At 35.8% G+C, this 18,199-nt stretch overlaps 1 protein-coding gene across 1 annotated transcript; it reads left to right on the top strand.

Moving 5' to 3' along the window:
- Positions 1-15,289: 15,289 nt before the first annotated feature.
- LOC115979490 (zinc finger BED domain-containing protein RICESLEEPER 1-like) lies at positions 15,290-16,332 on the top strand. The gene is made up of 3 exons (XM_031101541.1): positions 15,290-15,895; positions 15,998-16,094; positions 16,208-16,332. Exons 1-2 carry the CDS (start codon positions 15,310-15,312, stop codon positions 16,081-16,083), a joined length of 672 nt encoding a protein of 223 aa, XP_030957401.1. The 5' UTR covers positions 15,290-15,309; the 3' UTR covers positions 16,084-16,094; positions 16,208-16,332.
- Positions 16,333-18,199: the final 1,867 nt, after the last annotated feature.

The following is an 18,199-nucleotide window of genomic DNA, read 5'->3' as shown; positions in this document are numbered from 1 at the left end:
GGCCAGTTATGGTTACTCTCTACCTATGAATGGAGTATAATGGGTATATGGTCAGAGTAAGATGTTGTCAAGTGTGATAATCTACTATGAAGGAATAATTCACACCACTCAAGTGTAGTGCAAGGCCTGTCAAGCCTCTCCTGTCCATACGCATCCACTTCCTATCCATTTTCCCATATAAACATATTCCCCACTTACCCCAAATCCACCAAGCCACAGGCCCACAATGCAGTAACGTGCTTTGAAAATCTTGCATGAGGTGCACCGGTTTTTTAATACAACCATATTTTTCTTCATATGCTAGAATCTCATTATAATCTTCGATACACAACCATGTTGCCGACATTTGAGTACTTAAATGCTTAAACAAGGCCCGAGTTTCATGTCTAAGATATTCTTCCGGTTTTCCATGAACCTAGTAATTCACCATGGAGGGGATGATAGATTTGAGAAAATAATGGCATCTATATGGTTTTGTGTATACGTTTGGATATGTAAGTACACATTTGCTTTCCACAACATAGCCAAACCACCCCATCATCTCAAACATGGAATCGCCACCATAGAATCAAATTGTAAATCATTCTGTATCCGTCTCATTTCTTTAATAGTTTGTTTTGTTTCCATCAAAAACAAAACATTGGGAGCTTTTCCCCACCAAGTGAGAGAGGACATTGACTGCACGTTGATTCCCAAGCCCCCAACAGTTCCAACTTAGGACGATCATTGTTCTCGGCGAGGCTGAATATTAGCCTTCGCTGTTGGAATCATATTTATACTATCATCCTATATCTTCTTCCTCTTACTGCCTTCTATTCCTATTCCATCCCCCCTTTGGTTCTGAGCCTTGTACACTCGTTTTTTTCCCACATTACCTAATCCCCTTATTCCATCTTTTTCTGTATTACCCTCCTTTCTATCAGCTCTCTTCCATGTTGCTTGTCTCGTGTTTCCATCAATTTTTTTTCTTCAACCGTACCTTAACTCCAATATCATGTGCTTGACCCATGGGAATAGTTTTCCCTAGACTAGGGTTTTGGGTGGACCCTACCTCAAAGATTGGTACACTAAATAAGGCATCTCCATGATTTTCAGAAATTGCATCTTTCCTTTCAATCTGATTTACCTGTCTCCTCACTACTAGCAGTTATTGTGGGCTGTATATCAATTACCAAAGGGAGAGTAACTGTTACATTTGTAGAGTTTGTAACGTCTCCTTCTCCTGTATGAAACGTGCTAATTTCCATCTCAGTTCCTTAATTTTTGGAATTTCCATAACTGTTATCCATGACAGCATGACTGTTGTTGGTGGCTGAACTACACGCGCTGAAGCCCAGGAACTGATGTGTGTCGTGCAGCTTCCTCTCTCTCTCTAATTTATTATGGTTTCTATTCATGTTTACATTGTCCACCCTTCGATAACCAGCCCTTAACCACTCCTCATATTGATTATTCTATCCCTTGGTTTATCGCAATTTCTTGCTTCATGCCTAACTTCTCCTTCCGGGTTTTTAAACTGACTGCCTCGACGAAGAAGCTTGTTCAAAGGAATCTCAACTCGGATTCGAATAAACCTTGCTTGGTCCGAGGTGAAGCCCTTATAGTCAACTTCCACCACCCGTCCTATACTCATACCAATGTCGTACCCTACTTCCTCACTAAAAATATCAAACGGCAATCACCATACCTGCACCCACACAAAACAGTGAGTAAAAGGAACTGTTCAGGCCGTCATGCCTCTCTTCCATCGACGTGGTAGCAGAAAAGAGTTTTCAAAACTCCAAGGTCTGTTATTCAGTACCCATTGAAGTTGGGATTCCATGATGAATTTGAATTGAAGGAGCCCATCACTGACTTCTAATATCTTTAGTTCAGGGCCAAATTTCCATGTGTTACGTAGCAAATTCTTGGCCGCCCTTAGATTAATCGGTTTGCTGGTTAAAAATCTCCCAAAGAGACTCAATGCACACTCCTCAAGGATTTTCTACCTTTGGCTCGACCGCACTTGAATGATCTCGCCTTCCTCTGATGTTAGTGTAATCGGTAGTAATCGTTCAATGGAATTGGAATCCATCAATGATTGAAAGAACTAGAGTGCTCTAAATGAAAATAAAACATAACTGAAAGGAAAAAATTGTAGTTTGTATTCTGTTCCTTAAGATTTATAGTGCTTTGTAGTTTGTATTTTGTTCCTTTAGTGTAACATGTTCTGAGTGCCAAAAAAAGGTGACAAACATTTTGTATATTGCATAAGTCACAGAGAGAGAGGGAAAACAACATCGTTAACTGTAATTGATTTGGTGTAGAATAAGTTTCAAGCTTTCAAATGCTTACATGTGGAACTGACAGGATTTTTCAAGTCACAAATTTTAATTGTGGGCGGTGGACTTATTTATAGTCATTGTGCTTTGTTCTCTTTCCCTCTTTGGTAGTTTACTACAATACTCGCGGAGTAGATGGATTAGAAACTGCATAAGCTGGAATTTTCGTGAGTTCCAGAGACCACTGAACAATGTTTTGTTCATCTAAAAAGCCATTATATTCTCCCCAATTATGTAAGTATGTAGCTTTAAGATTTAACTTCTACAGGAACTAATTAAGTTGTAAGATACATTCCCCAATAAAGATTAGATTTACTAATAAACATTTTTTAAGTGAAACAAAGTACATCAATAGGTTTATAAGATAAGTTAGTCTCCAGTCACTTGCAAGTTGCAACAGTAAGATATGGACTCTAAATCAGATGATGGGTCTACTCTGCATTTGCAAAATATCTGACTTGTTAAATCTTAAATAAAGCCAACAAGTTGTTGCTCAAATGACACCTCTACCCGTATGTGTGCAATTTCCAATAAAAAAAAATGTTGTAAAAACAAGCAAGTCATCCTTTGAAAGGACAATTTGAATTTACATACCTCCATTTAAATTTTTATTCAAAACAGCTAGTCATAATCACATTGGCAGAATTCAACTAAGACAACTCATTCATTGAAATGAATGACCAAAACTGATGAGAACAAAAATTTTCATAATCACATTGGCAGAATTCAACTAAGACAACTCATTCATTGAACTGAATGACCAAAACTGATGAGAACAAAAATTCTAAAATTTGATCATACAAAATCTTTTTTTTTTTTTTTTTTTGAGAAAAATCATACAAAATCTGAAATAGTGAAACATTACCAACTAGCACCTCTAGGTGTTTTTAACAAAGATATCTATGGTTCAAATTCCTCCTTCCCAATTGCAACTATTGAAATATCTAAAACAACCAAAAAAAAAAAAAAACAACAAAAAATACATTATCATCACATCTACCAAAACTATCCAACAAAATACACGCAATAATGCCATTTCATGCATTATTGAAGATCTATCATTGGTAGGCACACTGCCCTTGTGCCGGTCTAAGCTTCACATACTTAGGCTGGAATTTGGGAGAACTGAGATACTAATATCATAATATCTCTTCCACCTGAACTCCAGATGTCTAAAACTTTCTTCAAGGAGCTGAAAAACCAATACACCTGGGGTGATGAGTTACTGAGTAACAGATATTCCCTCAGCAGTCAGCTCTATGGGGCAGATGAATCTTCAACCACCTTAAATTATACGTCACAATTTGGCCTTCTTGGAGACAGTTGGAGAGCAAAAACATCAGCATCTTCCTTCACAACTGTTGTGACAGCAAATAGCCTTAAAAAACTGCCAGTTTATCATGTATATAAATTTAACAAAGGAAGTAATTTGACTGTCCATGAAATGTGTTACCATCTATCTGAGAACCTAAGAATACATGGTCTTTTTATTTTGTTTTCTCTGATTCTATGCAAAAGAATAAAATAGCTTAAATCTGAATCACATTTGAAAAAACAAACTTACCAAAACTATAATAATTTTCATGGTCTAGTACAACTTCAAGAGGCAAGTTCATATGCCTGAGCCTCATTTGTTTGTTTTTTGGATTCCAATCCTGGAAATTGTCCAATATCATGTCCTTCAAGTGGTTGACACTCATCCATCAAACCAACAGCAAACTCTTCAGGGCGAGCTCAATCACTTTGGAAATAATCTGCCATCTGCATGGAAAAGACCAACTCTGATGTGAATATTAAATATTTTGTTGAGATTATGTTTTACTTTAAAGTTTAAACTATATTAAACCTTGAATGAACATAGAACCACAACTTTTACAGTCTTTATGTTCATAGACTTTTCTGAGTTGAAACCATGATTAACTTTTCTGAGTTTGTAGTTATATAAGCAACCACAAACCAATAAGTAAAATATAATAAATCCCATAAAAAATTAGAAAAATAAAATAAAAAGAAATAGTGAGCAAAAGTGGCACTTACATGATTGGCAAGAGCCATTCTTACAGCTGCCGATACTAAGCTTGAACCAAGAGCCATTCTTACAGGGGATGCCAGGTGTATTAGTTGGATGAGCTGCACCCCTGTAATACTCCAGAAGATAGGACAAACACCCAGTCATTACAGAAAACTTTATCCAATTTTTAGTTTTTAAATAAAAGAAAACAAAAATTTCTTCAAACATTTATTATAAAGAACCATAATGATGAATCCATTGAATAATTCCCAAAGGAAAACCATTCCTCAAAAACAAGTTGGTTGTGATGATTCCAATGAAAAAATATGATGTACTCACTAGCGATAATGCAAATATAATGTACTCACTAGCGATAATGCTAAGTGGTAACACCCCCAAGCATGCCCTGCCTTCACCTTCTCTGCCATTGCACTTGGGATGTTTTCCTGGCAACAAAAATTTTTCAATAAAGTGACCCCAAAAAAAAACACCCTCATATACCTAAAAATATGGACAGTTGCATGCATGATACAACAACACACACAAGCATAGAAAATTTTTTACTATCATTTTACATAATTTCTTGCTTCTAAAATTTTAGAAATATGGTAAACACCATTTACTATTTTATTATGCACGGCAGAATTTTAAGTCTTTTAAGTGATGTGAAGCAATATATTATAAAATTAAATGTATGAAGACATTTTATACATGTTATGGGAATTTAACCATCCATCAACAAAACTTTGGGGTTAAATGTAAAAATTGGGTCTCCATAAGCACCAATCTCTAAAATTTACTGAAAAGGGGATAATTACAATCACCATTCAGAGGTATCCAGTGGAGTCTCAGATTTCATTTTTAAATTTTGAATTTCTGATTTTTCTAGATTTTACTTTAGAATTCTAGAATTTAATATTGTTGATAATATTATGGTAATTGTGGCTTGATGTCCTCCTTATAACCTATTAAAAGAGGCTCCAAGAATGGTTTGAAGCAATGCAATTTGAATAAAAAAATTATGATTAGATATGTTTCTTTAAGCTTGGCGGTGATTCCTAGCACCCTTAGGTGGTGAAGCTTAAAATTTCAAGAAAATACTAAAAGCAATTTGTAAGTGGCGAAGTATAGGATTTGTCCTGTTCTTCATTCCTTCTCTCTTATTTCTATTTTCCCACCCTTTGTCCTGCATCAGGATAAAAGCTTGTCCAATTAACAAAGTTTACATGTATAAATGCACATAACTAATGATTGCCGTGTTTAAACAAGTTGGTGTTGGCCAAATAAACTCTTTTCTACCAGCACTCCCTATCTATTGTCATGTTTGCTAATGCCCTAGACAAAAACCAGAATCTTCCAGAATTGTATTCCTATAAGTTCTGTTAATGATCCAAAACCATCAAATGGGTGTGTGTTTGTCCACACATATTCAACTTAGTACAGACCTGTGGAACCTTGTTCTGCTTTCCATAAGCTTCAGTGCTAAGAAAGGTCCAACAGTGAGGGCCACTGCTTTGGGAATGCAGAAGTTTTTTGGTATTGTTTGCCATCCATGAGACAGAATCAACCCCTTTGACAAAAGCTCCTTCAAAAGGAGATGCAGCCCATATAGAACATAATTCCAGCCTCTAGCAACACACACAGCATTAAGTGAGCAACATATCCCAATGAATAATGCCATCAGTCCACCACATAAGCCACTTTAGATTCTGAAATTCTATACAAATCTGGAAATACCTCCTTAAGAACCACATCTCTGCACCGCAAGTCATGCCAAAAGCAAATATTGGTGCCATTACCAACCTCGAATCTGGAGAAATTTTCCCAACCACTTCTAATATGCTTTGAAAGGCTTACGCCTTATGGTCCACTTACTGCCCCCAATGCAGATTTGGCCAGGATAATCTTTCATCCAGATACTATTTCAAAGCACAACACACATTTCAAGTACCTAAGTTGTTCCAGGCATTCCCACAAAAAAAAAATCAAGTGTCATATAAAAATAAGAGGTGAGAAACCATCAACAGATCACATGTTCTACTTCCCACTGTGAAACCAGCAAGATGCTGTCCTGCACTTCACAAGATACTGCCCTGCCACTGCTCTTACGAATTACTTACTCAGTGCCTCCATCACTATCATCAATAACAATTGTGACAATAGATCACCTTGACGTAAACCTTTAGAACTATAAAAAAAAATCCCACATTTCCATTCAAGCTGCCATTAACTAAAATCAAAGTCCTAATTGTAGAAATGCAACAAATAATCCAATTCGTCCACTTCTCTCCAAAGCCGCACTGTTTCAGCATGTAAATCTGAAAGTTCCAATTAGTATGGTTGTAGACTTTCTTCAAATCCAACAAATTTAGGGGCTGTTTGGTATGATAGTTTAAGCAACACTTTTCAGTTTTTAAACAACATTACACGTATTTTCACACACTTTTTTACCTATATATATTTTCAAAAAATACAAACAATATTACTAGAACAATGTTAACAAACGGCCCTTTAATAGCTCAAGTATGCCCAATGTCATTCTACAGTCAATACATTCATTGGCAATGAGGACGCATTCCAAATCTACCCCCCTGTGATAAAAGCATTTCAAAATTGGGAGAGGAACTTCCCTAAAACAAACAGCAACCTGTTAGCTAGCACCCTAGGGAATATTTTATATACACTACCAATGAGACTAATATGCCTGTATTGTTTCACTTCTAGAGCACAACCTTTTGGAGAATTAGTGCAATAAATGTAGCAATTAGGCTTCTCTCAAACATACCTTGGTGTTCCTCTCCCTCTAACCATAAGGCCCTAGGATGATATTCAGAATAACTTTTCGGAGATCATCTAAGTTCAATGGTATGTGATGTGATAGGTAGAACTCAGACTAGTGTAGATTAAGGGTTTAAGAAGAAATTCCAGCAACAAAACAAGATTATAGCAAAGAAAAGATAATAGGATTAAATTTGTAACAAGCAAATATCAATTTCTAAGCTCAAAGATCTCAAAAAAATTCAGAGATCAAATTTCATAAAGGAGATGAGCAAAGGCTGCCTACAATGACTCAAAAGAGAAAATATTTATAAAAACCATTAGTAAACCTAGAATCCCAAGCCTTCATATTTTATATAACAATTAAATCATAATTATCCCTTTTTTTTTTTTTTTGAGAAACCAAAAAAAAAAAAAAAAATTATCCAATTTCATTAAATGTCATGGGTTTGTCACAAGACCTCTTAATATGCCTTAAAAGCATAATAATAAACTAGCCTTTGAGCACACAAGTACAATGACTAAAAGAGAAAATATTTATAAAAACCATTAGTAACCCTAGAATCCCAAGCCTTCATATTTTATATAACAATTAAATCATAATTATCCCATTTCATTAAAAGTCATGTGATTGTTACAAGACCTCTTAATATGCCTTAAAAGCATAATAATAAACTAGCCTCTGAGCACGCACTCACTCACGTGTTCAAAGACTTTTCTATTTTTTTGGATAAAAGTTAATAATTTATGATTAATATATTTTTCAATCACAAAAAAAATCTGGAAGTGTGATGATTGTTAAGCATTTGTGGTAAAATAATTTTATGTGATGTGAGTAGTTGCTCACAGGCAAGTGTTTTTTTTTTAATTTTATGTGTTTTAAAAAAAATTACGGAAGTTTTTTTTTTTTTTTTTTAATTGGAACCGTTGGTAGTTTTTTTTTTAATCTTTTTTTATTTTATTTTATAGGTGCCGTGGGTGGGTAGCCTTTCTTTCTTATTTTTTATTAGAAATGTGGGGTAGTGGGGTTGGGAAGTGAGAACTATGAGGTTAGTGGGAAAATTTTAGTTGATTTACCATCTTAACCTTATTTCTCTTTTCAATGAATAAGAATAGATTAATTAAATTAGGAGTATTTTTTACAGTAAAAAAAATAATAACTAACTTTCCGAATCCTTATAATATATACAAATAAAACATAACATAGAGACATGAAGTACTAGCCTTGTAGTAGCAACTGACTAAATAGAAATGGAATAATGGGCCTTCTTTCCTTTGGACTTAAATTCTCCTACATTAGTGTAGTATCGTCTATCTGGACCATTCTCTGGAAAGACGCTTGAACTAGACCTACATTAGTAACAAAGAGTATGGAAAATGGTATCCAACATTTAATGCATTCAGACATTATCACTAAATAGTAAACCATGGAGCATAATCGGATATTCTTCTTGCCATGGCATAAGCCAACTCTATTACATTTATATAAGACAACTGGCCGGGAATTCTAATATGTTTCAATTCTAGGAACAGAACAGTGCACATTGATACAGTATTTTTTAGGTAAGCCTTATGATGCAATAACAAGAATAACAAATTATTAGAATCTTCGTATAATGTGAGGATACTGCAGCAAATTTAAAAATAAACCTAACAAGGGAGGCACTAAGTTACCATTATGCGCAATCAGCGACGGAGCCAAGATTTGAGTTGAGGGGGGCAAAATTTATAACTCGATTTTCCAAAAATCGAGTTTTACATTTGAAATTCGATTTTCTAAAATTTGAGTTTCAAAACAATGGCATTTTCCTAAATAATTTTAGAAATGAAGCATTTTACTGGAAAGTTTGTGAAAAAAGGGTAAAAGTCCATTTTGCCCTTACGAGAAGAAAACAAAAATTCTATATTATGAATTGCACAACCAAGAAAGATGGTAAACTCTTTTACTCTTCTGTTCTCCCTTGGCTAAGCTTCCCCATTTGAAAGTACTATTTTTGTAAAGGTTAAAAATTATTAAGATATAGACATTCACATTTATGATTTATTCTAGAGATTTCCCACTCTTTGATAGATCAAACTAAATATATGGAATATTAAAGTCCAAAAATGAAAAGCGATAATATGATCTTAATCTGCACCTTATCATTGTATGCATATAAAAGTGCGTGACGTACAGTTTTGAGTTACCCTTATGAGTCATGACCAAACAAAAAGGGGGAGAAAAGATGACAAGGAGTCAAGAAGTGGGAAGTAATATATATAAACTTTTCCAACAGAGCCTAGAGTTGTAACAACTTGCAAATAACATAATGCTTCCAAACACATTATATCTTAATCCAAACAAGTGAGTTGAAATATTGGGTTCTTTTATTTATTTATTTTTTAGATAAGTAGGTAATGCAAGAGGATGATGTGAAGTTCAAACCATAGATATAAAACACCACAAAATTAAGATACCATTATTATCAGACAATCACTTAACCCTTAATTTTTTATGTTAAGATATTGGTTTTTTTATGTTGATGTTTTGCGGTTTGGTGTATTTTAAAATTTTAATCACATCCATTTCTAACTTTGCTTAGGAATCTAGGATAAATTACATGTCCTCCTAATTAGAATTGTTTGATATATAAAAGCTAAAAAGAGCATATGTTGGAGAAATTATAATATATACCCTACCTATTGTATTCATATTAGGTGCAATAAAAAATTTTGGTTACACTTAGGTTAAAGACACCAACTCAAATTGCCACTCTTACCCATTTTCGTTTGTTCATCAAAAAAACAAAAAAAGTGCAATAAATTTTTTTTCAAATTAAGTAGGGGAGAGAATACATTGAGAAGACTAAAATAGTTAATATAATATAAGATAAACATAACTCCTTCTCTCTCTCTCTCTCTCTCTCTCTCTCTCTCTCTCTCTCTCTCTCCTTTTTGTTTTCCAATGAGAATAGAGGAACACCACTTAATCTAAAAGCTTAGAGCATCAGCAGTGGGCTTTGCAAATGCTAAATGTAAGCTACAATTGGCATTTCGGCCCAAAATATGCTTAGCAACTGGAAGGTCAAAAATGAGAAATGCCAAATTTTTTTGGCATAGTGCTATAGTACCATCTTACATGTAAGATGGTACTGTAGCACTATGCCAAAACAAAATAATATATTTTAATCCTTTTATTTTTTTCTCTCTCCTCTGTGTCAAAATTTTTTTCTCAGCATCTCTTAGTATTTCGTCTCCCTCTCTCTCTCTGACTTCTCTCGTCTCTCTCTCTTTGTGTTGGTGCTTGAGGTAGAAGACCTTGGAGTCGCTGGTGGCGGCAGAGGGGATGAGTCTGGTGTCAAGGAGCTTGAGGATTTCGTCACAGATGTTAGAGAGCTCTGACTCGATTTGGGTCAAAAAGCGCCGCTGAAGTGGGTTGCGATCTAGGTTGCGCCGCCGAAGTGGAGAGTCTAGTGTCAAAAAGCACCACTAAAGTGGGTTGCGATCCGGTTCCTCTAGGTTGCAATCTAGGTTCTATGTGTGTGTGTGTGTGTGTGTGTGTGTTTTCTTTTTTTTTTTTTTTTTTTTTTTTTTTTTTTTTGTGACCGATGCCTAAAGGAAGAGGTCTGGGTTCTTCTGGGTTGCAATTTGGGTTCTGTGTTTTAGATTTGTTGTGATTTGCTTGTTTGATTTGGGTGATTTTGGTATGGATTTTTTTGTTGTGATTTTGCTAGGGTGGCAGGTGGATTTTTGGTGCTTGTTTAATTTGGGTGATTTTTTGTTGTGATTTTGCTGGGTATGGGTTTGCTAGAGGTTGAGGCCGGTGCTAGAGGTTGAGGAAGAAAGAGAGGAAAAGTTTGAGAAAGAGAGAACTAGTAAAAAAAAAATATTTAAATAAAATGGGAAAAAAATAGAGTTTTGGGATGTTGGGTGTATTGCAAAATGGTATGATATAATTAATAAAGTAACTTTTTGAGATGATAAAATAGGATAGGATGGCATTTCGGGTTGTGGATGCTCTTACACCAATAAGTTTAACTCTATTATGCTATATTAATTATTTACTCTTGTTGTTATTATCAAATTAACGTGAGATTTCACTACTTAACTAACCACATGCATCGATCACTTTCACATAAAAATTACAACAATTACCCGCCAAATAAATCTTTTTGGTTTACAATGGACCATGACTATTGACTATATACATTCAACTTCCTCAAACTCTAGAGAGAGAAGAAAAACTGAAAAACTCCAAGCAGTAGTTGTAACGACCCAAGGAAAAGCACTAGCCACATCTACGCTATACCTCAAAATGACTAGTCACAATTGAAACTCCTTGTAATTGTTAATAAAGCCCAGATCTACCCAGTAAATACCCAATGTGGGACTCATCACACACCCATACACATCACACAATCAAATCAAATTGGGGTATCACAGTAGTTTCTAGCGAAAGAGACTAGGAGCATCCACATCAGTGGATGCAAAGTCTTGCATAATCGAAAAAACATTTCATTTTACACATTTTGACCAAAAAAACACTCACATCAGTGGATATAAAATTGTGTATTTATGCACAAGTGCTACAGTAACCGTGCATATAGCACGGTTACTGTAGCTCTTACATTTTTTATTTTACATTTTTTTTTCTCTCTCCTTCACCTCACTCTCTCATTTTTAACTTCTCACTCTCACCTCTCTCTCTTTTATCTCTGGTCCCTCAATTCAGCCTCACCGACACGATCAATTTAGCCTCATTGACGTCGATCAGTCCAGCGTCATCGATCAATCCAGCGTCGCCAATTAGCCTCATCGATCAGCCTCGCCGATCAACCTCACTGATTAGCCTCGCCGATCAGTCTAGCCTCACTGATACGATCTCACTCACCTTTGATCCTTTTTAATTTTTTGTTTATCAATTTTGGATTTTCTATTTGATTAGTGGGTTTTGGGGTGATGGTGGTTGATGATGCTGGGTTGATAATGGTGGCGAGGGCTGTCCAGCGGTTCTTTGACCCGTCCAAACCGACCGGGTCCGACCAACCCGCATCCCAACGGGTGAACCCGAAACCTGTAGTGAGTCAGATTTGGGCGTGTTTCTTTCAAAACCCGATTATTCAAGTCGGGTAGCAGTTTAAGGAAGAAAAAACCCGTATTACCCGACCCGACCGATATTTAAAAAAAAAAAAAGAAGAGTAATTCAGCCTTCAGGAACCCGTGAAGACTGAGTCACTGAAGAGTGTTGTCCAGGACTGAAGAGAGGGGACTGATTGGACTTAAAAGCACTGAGTTTTTTTGTTTTTTTTTGTTTTACATGCTAAGTCTCAAATCACCCTACTTGCTCCTAAGACTTTTACACACAAAGCAACCATGGCCGTGCGATTTGAGCGTGATCAACAGTCTTGATCCTTCTGAAGATCAACAGAATCATTCCAACACACAAAAGAAAATCAAAGAAAATCCCACAAAATCTCTCTTCAGACTCTCAGAGGTACAGAACGGCTAACCCTCACCTCACCTTAAATCATAATAAAAAATTTCCACTTCCCCAAGCCATGGCCGGTTAACCTCCCTCAGCCTCAAGAGGCCCTCAACCCTCATCTCTTTATCTTTTAAATAAATCTGATTTTTCTCTCTGTTCCACTTTTCTTTGCTCTCTAGTCTCAAGGGCTGATTCAAAATCACTCTTTTATTTTGAAACACTTGACTTCACTCCAACTCTCCAAGTCTCCAACGGACCAAACACCAAACCTTGCTGGTTCTCATCTTCACACGTATCCCCGCTGAGCAGGAGATTGGAGTGTTATCGCTGGTCCGTCACACTAAGGGCACCGTCCGCCGCCTCTCAGCCTTTAAGCACGGCGACCGCGGTTTCGCTTTCCTCGTCAACAGGTTCGTGTCACTCAAACAACCTTAAAAATCTGTTCTTTCTCTTTTTTATTAGTTATTTAAATTCTTCAGTTCTGATTGTTTTTTGATGCTTTTAAGATTATTTGATTGCCTTATTGTATAAAGAGTGGTGAGGATTTAACGAATAATACAGACACCAAACAAAGTTTGTAACTTTTTGAAGTAAAAAAATATTTGAGGTGACGGATTGTGATTAGTGCACCGTTACTTTTATTGTACATCTGCAGTGAGTTTGAGCTTAAGCACCTCCTTTCCATGTAAGAACACTATGATGTTGAGGAAGTTTGTTCAAAAACCATTGGCTATGTGTAACTAAGCAAAGTAAAAAAAAAAAAGAAGAGAACTAAAGACAATGAGAGTCTCAAATTACTTCAACTGAAGTTGTGTCTATGATCTGGTTTTATTAAAAAAAAAAAAAGATTTGGGAAAATGTTTTGGGCCTCCATGTTTTGAACAAGGACAATTTCTTTCAAATGCTTATAGTTATATCAGTTCTTAGTTTTGTCTTGACTCTTAAACATGCATACTTGCAATTTAAATGAAATCATGAAGTGCCATGTAATTTACCTTGATACAGAACACTGAGTGTTAAATGAAATCAGTACTAGTGAAGTAAATTCTTATGCATAATGATATTTCTTATTCTACAAAGCTCCAGTGTATGTGATTTTGCCCTTTAAGAGGTCAACTACAATGATCTTTCTTAATATTAGTTTTTTTATGGTTGTTTGTTTATGCTTAAATTTGATGTCTTTAGGTCATGGAACCCTCTACTGATGCCCCCCCTTCCCAAACAACACCCGCTGCCCAAGCTGGACCTGCTGTCCAAGCTGAACCTGTTCCCACTCCAACAAATGCTGAGGCACTTCCACCTAGACCTAGTGATAAAACCAAGGTGAGTGAGATAGTTGCTAATTGTGGTAATAACAGGAAAAAGTCTACTGCTTGGGATCATTTTGAAAAAATAAAAATGAGTGAAGGTCAATTTAAGGCTGTTTGCCATTATTGCCAAAAAACTTACCGTGCTAATAGTAAGGGTCATGGTACTACTAATTTATTGAATCATACACCAAACTGTGTTAAAAATCCTAATAGAGATCACTTAAAGGGCAACAAACCTTAGCATTTGAACTCAAAATGAATGGGGAGGAAGGGTTTAAGCTTGTACCAACAGCCTTTACTGTTGAGGCTTCTAGGAAGGCACTCGCAGAAATGATTATAATAGACGAGTTGCTTTTTAGGTTTGTTGAAGGGTATGGGTTTCAAAAATATTCAACAACCTTACAACCTAAGTTGCAAATTAGGGATATCACATTTCGTCAAACTGTGGCTAGGGATGTGATTAGCATTTATGGTGTTGAGAGAGAGAAACTAAGGGAAGCCTTGAAAGGTCGTAGGGTGTGCCTTACTACGGACACGTGGACTAGTATTCAAAATCTGAATTATATGTCCTTCACAGGTCATTTTATTGATGATGATTGGAACTTGCATAAGAGAATTTTGAATTTTTGTCAAGTGGAAGACCATAGGGGGGAGACTATAGGTAGAAAGATTGAGATGTGTCTGCGTGAGTGGGGTGTTGATGGCATATTCACCTTGACAGTGGATAATGCTTCCTCTAATGGTACTACCATTAAATTTTTACAAACAGTAACTAAAGATTGGAAGGGGACTATTTTAGAACATAAGTTCTTGCACATGAGGTGTTGTGCACATATCTTAAATCTGATTGTGAGAGATGGTTTGAAAGAAATTGATGCGTCCATTGCTAGGGTGCGTGAAGCGGTGAAGTATGTGAAGTCCTTACCAAATAGAAATCAAACTTTTAGGAGTATTATGGAGAGATTAGGTATTGAATCCAAGTGTTTACTAAGTCTTGATGTACCAACTAGGTGGAACTCTACCTATTTCATGTTAGATACTGCTGAAAAATTTGAGAAAGTGTTTCTAAGAATGGACTTTGAGGGTGATAGCTATTCTTCATACTTTTTGAATAAGGAAAATAGTGGTGGTTTGGGATCTCCTTGTGGGGTTGACTTTCAAAATTGTAGGACATTTGTGGGTTTCTTGAAACTTTTTTACAATGTAACAAAAAAGTTCTCCGGTTCTTTGTATGTGACTTCAAATACCTTCTTTGATGAGATGTTTGTGATTCAAGAGAATATTGTTCATTTAATTAAATCTCAAAATCATCTCTTGAAAAACATGGCAACTAAAATGGAAGCTAAGTTTGAAAAGTACTAGGGGAAAGGGAATAAAATTAATAAGCTTTTGTATGTGGCTGTGGTGCTTGATCCAAGGAAGAAAATGAGGTTTTTGAAGTTTTCTTTTTCTGAAATTTATGGGGATGAAGTGGCTAATGAGATGGTTGACTTGGTGGGGAATTTCATGGCTAGGTTGTATGATGATTACTCTAGGGTTGATTCACCAAATGTGGTGCTACCAAGTGAGAATGAGAGGACACACATGGAAGGTGATACAGTTGGTTGTAGTGATCCATATGCAATGGTTAATTCACGATATGAGCGGTTTTTAGAGGCTGAGAAGTCTATAGGGTGTAGCAATGAGATGGAAAAATATTTGGCTGAAAATTGTAAGAGTAGAAGGGATGTGAAATTTGAGATTTTGGGGTGGTGGAAAGCCAATTCAGATAGGTATCCAGTGCTGTCCAAAATGGCTAGGGATGTGCTGGCTGTACCTGTTTCTACAGTTGCTTCTGAATCGGCTTTTAGTACCGGAGGGCGCATACTTGATCCATTTCGAAGTTCACTCTCCCCTCTCATGGTTCAAAATCTTGTTTGTGCTCAAAACTGGCTGCAAGCCCATGTCCCAATTTCTTTTCGCAAGTCAAAGGACGAGATGGAGGCCTTGGAGGATGAATTTCATGAATTAGGTAATATGTTTAACTTCCAATCTTCTTGTCTACTAAGTGTTATTAAATGTGTCATATACTTGAGCAAAATTTAATCTATTGTCTCAATTTTTTCTTTTCTAGTTTTAAATCAAGCAACAACAGCAGCAAGTTCTAGTTCCTGTTCAAACAAAGGTGGTACTCGTACCACAGTCAATATTGATGAATGATCACTGATTGGGTATGTTTCTACCCTTATAATTTTTGTTCATATTGGTGTCCCTTTTGGTTATTCTGTAGCTCTTATTCTGTCTTTATATATTATTGATAAATATTTTCCCCCTTGTATTGTAGGAGGATGGAAGGTCGCCTTTTGTATAGGAGGCAGTTTTTTTGGATATATTTTGAAGCTTTTTTGGACAGATGTGTAGCTTTTCTAATTATACATGAACTCTTGTCTTGCTTAGAGGAAGGAAAACTTAGCATCTGTGTAGGCTTTCCTTTCTATAAGTTATGGACATATTAACTATAGATAATAGAGTAGTTCTTTACTGCCTTAGGAAAGCTATTTTTTGGAAATACTTAATAGTATTTCATAGTTGTAACTAATTATATATACTGTTGGGAATTGCCTACTGCTTTGGTAGTTTACTGCCTTGTGCAATAACTGCCTTCTCTGCTGCCTCTATGGCTTTATATATCGAATTATGAAGATGATGTATTTTTAGTAGTGCTTGTAGCCTGTGTGGTTCTGGAAATTTATTTGATGTGTGGAATGGTTGGTAGGTACTAGGTATGTTTTCACCTTGACAGATTGATGAATGTGGAAGCAAAATGGTACTGCCCAGGCCTTAAGGCTTAGGCAATTTGGAAAATATTTGTTATAAATTTATAATGTGTGGATGATGAACAGGTGGTAACAAAATGGTAATTGTGTTTTATTGATGAACATGGAAACAAAATGGTACTGCCCAGGCCTCAAGGCTTAGGCAATTTGGAAAATATTTGTTATAATGTGTGGATGATGAACAGGTGGTAACAAAATGGTAATTGTGTTTTATTGATGAATGTGGAAACAAAATGGTACTGCCCAGGCCTCAAGGCTTAGGCAATTTGGAAAATATTTGTTATAATGTGTGGATGATGAACATGTGGTAACAAAATGATAATTGTGTTTTTATCTGTTTGATTAATGCCTAGGTTTTACATTCTATTGATATTTAACAGGTATCCAGATTTTACTTTGAATTCATACTCAATGAAGGCCCATTTTACATACTTTGAATTCATACTTTGAATTGATAATGTATTGATATTTTACATTCTGGGAAGTATGAATTTGGAGTTTTGGACAAATTATAGTAGAGACGAAGGCCCATTTTAAAAGAAATTTAGTAAAAAATAGGCCCAATCTGATATGTTAAGATTCAAAAACTATTAATTCCTTGAAAACCCAATAATTTCGGCCAAAAGGCCCAAAAAAAATTAAATCCAATAAAATTTACAGAAAAGGCCCAATAAGAGGTCCAACTCGCCAAACCGATGATCCGACCCGTTCGAACCGATGATCTGACCCGGCGGGTTTAACCCATATTTCGATTGATTGCGGGTCCCTTTTTCAGTGACCCGACCCAATCGGGTTGAGTGCGGGTTGGGCCCAAACCCAGGCTGACTCAACCCGTGGACAGCCCTAATGGTGGCTAGGTGGGTTGATGGTGGGTGAAGATGAATATTTTATTTGAATAAATGTGTATAATAGACAAATTGATGTGAGTATTTTGTAAAAATGAGAGTATAAAATAAAAAAAGTAAATTTTAGATGTGTAAATTTATGAAATTAATGCAGATGCTCTAAACACCGGCACCAAACACAAATATGTATATCTCAGCGCACTATGTATACAAATTTAAACCAACGAGCTCAAACTGTGTTATTTCATCCGTAACTTTCATTTTCCACAAAGGTCTCTAGGTAAAGCGATAACAATAGGACAAATGGCACTGTGGATATCCTTTTTCTAACAACGAAATCAGACACCTATAGCTTTTACCTTTTGTCTTATCTAATAATAAATTATTTTCAGAGACAGTACTCTTGATTAATGAAATCATTTTGTATTATGAGCAAAACGCATTTTTTTCCTTCAAGGACAAGGACCAAGACTTTTGTGACACTAATAATTTGTGGCTTCCACTATTTTGAAGTCACAAAATCAACATGGCCTACAAATGCAATTGCAAAACCCAAATAGTAATAACTTTTACCAGTGAGAATGGTATCTTTGACATAGTGTATCAATGAAGATTATCATTTGACTCTTACTTAACCTCTTGAGCCACTCATTA

Source organism: Quercus lobata, chromosome 3 (assembly GCF_001633185.2).
Source record: "Quercus lobata isolate SW786 chromosome 3, ValleyOak3.0 Primary Assembly, whole genome shotgun sequence".
Taxonomy (NCBI): domain Eukaryota; kingdom Viridiplantae; phylum Streptophyta; class Magnoliopsida; order Fagales; family Fagaceae; genus Quercus; species Quercus lobata.
Note: the sequence above shows the minus strand (reverse complement) of the source record. Positions and strands in the feature narration are given on the sequence as shown.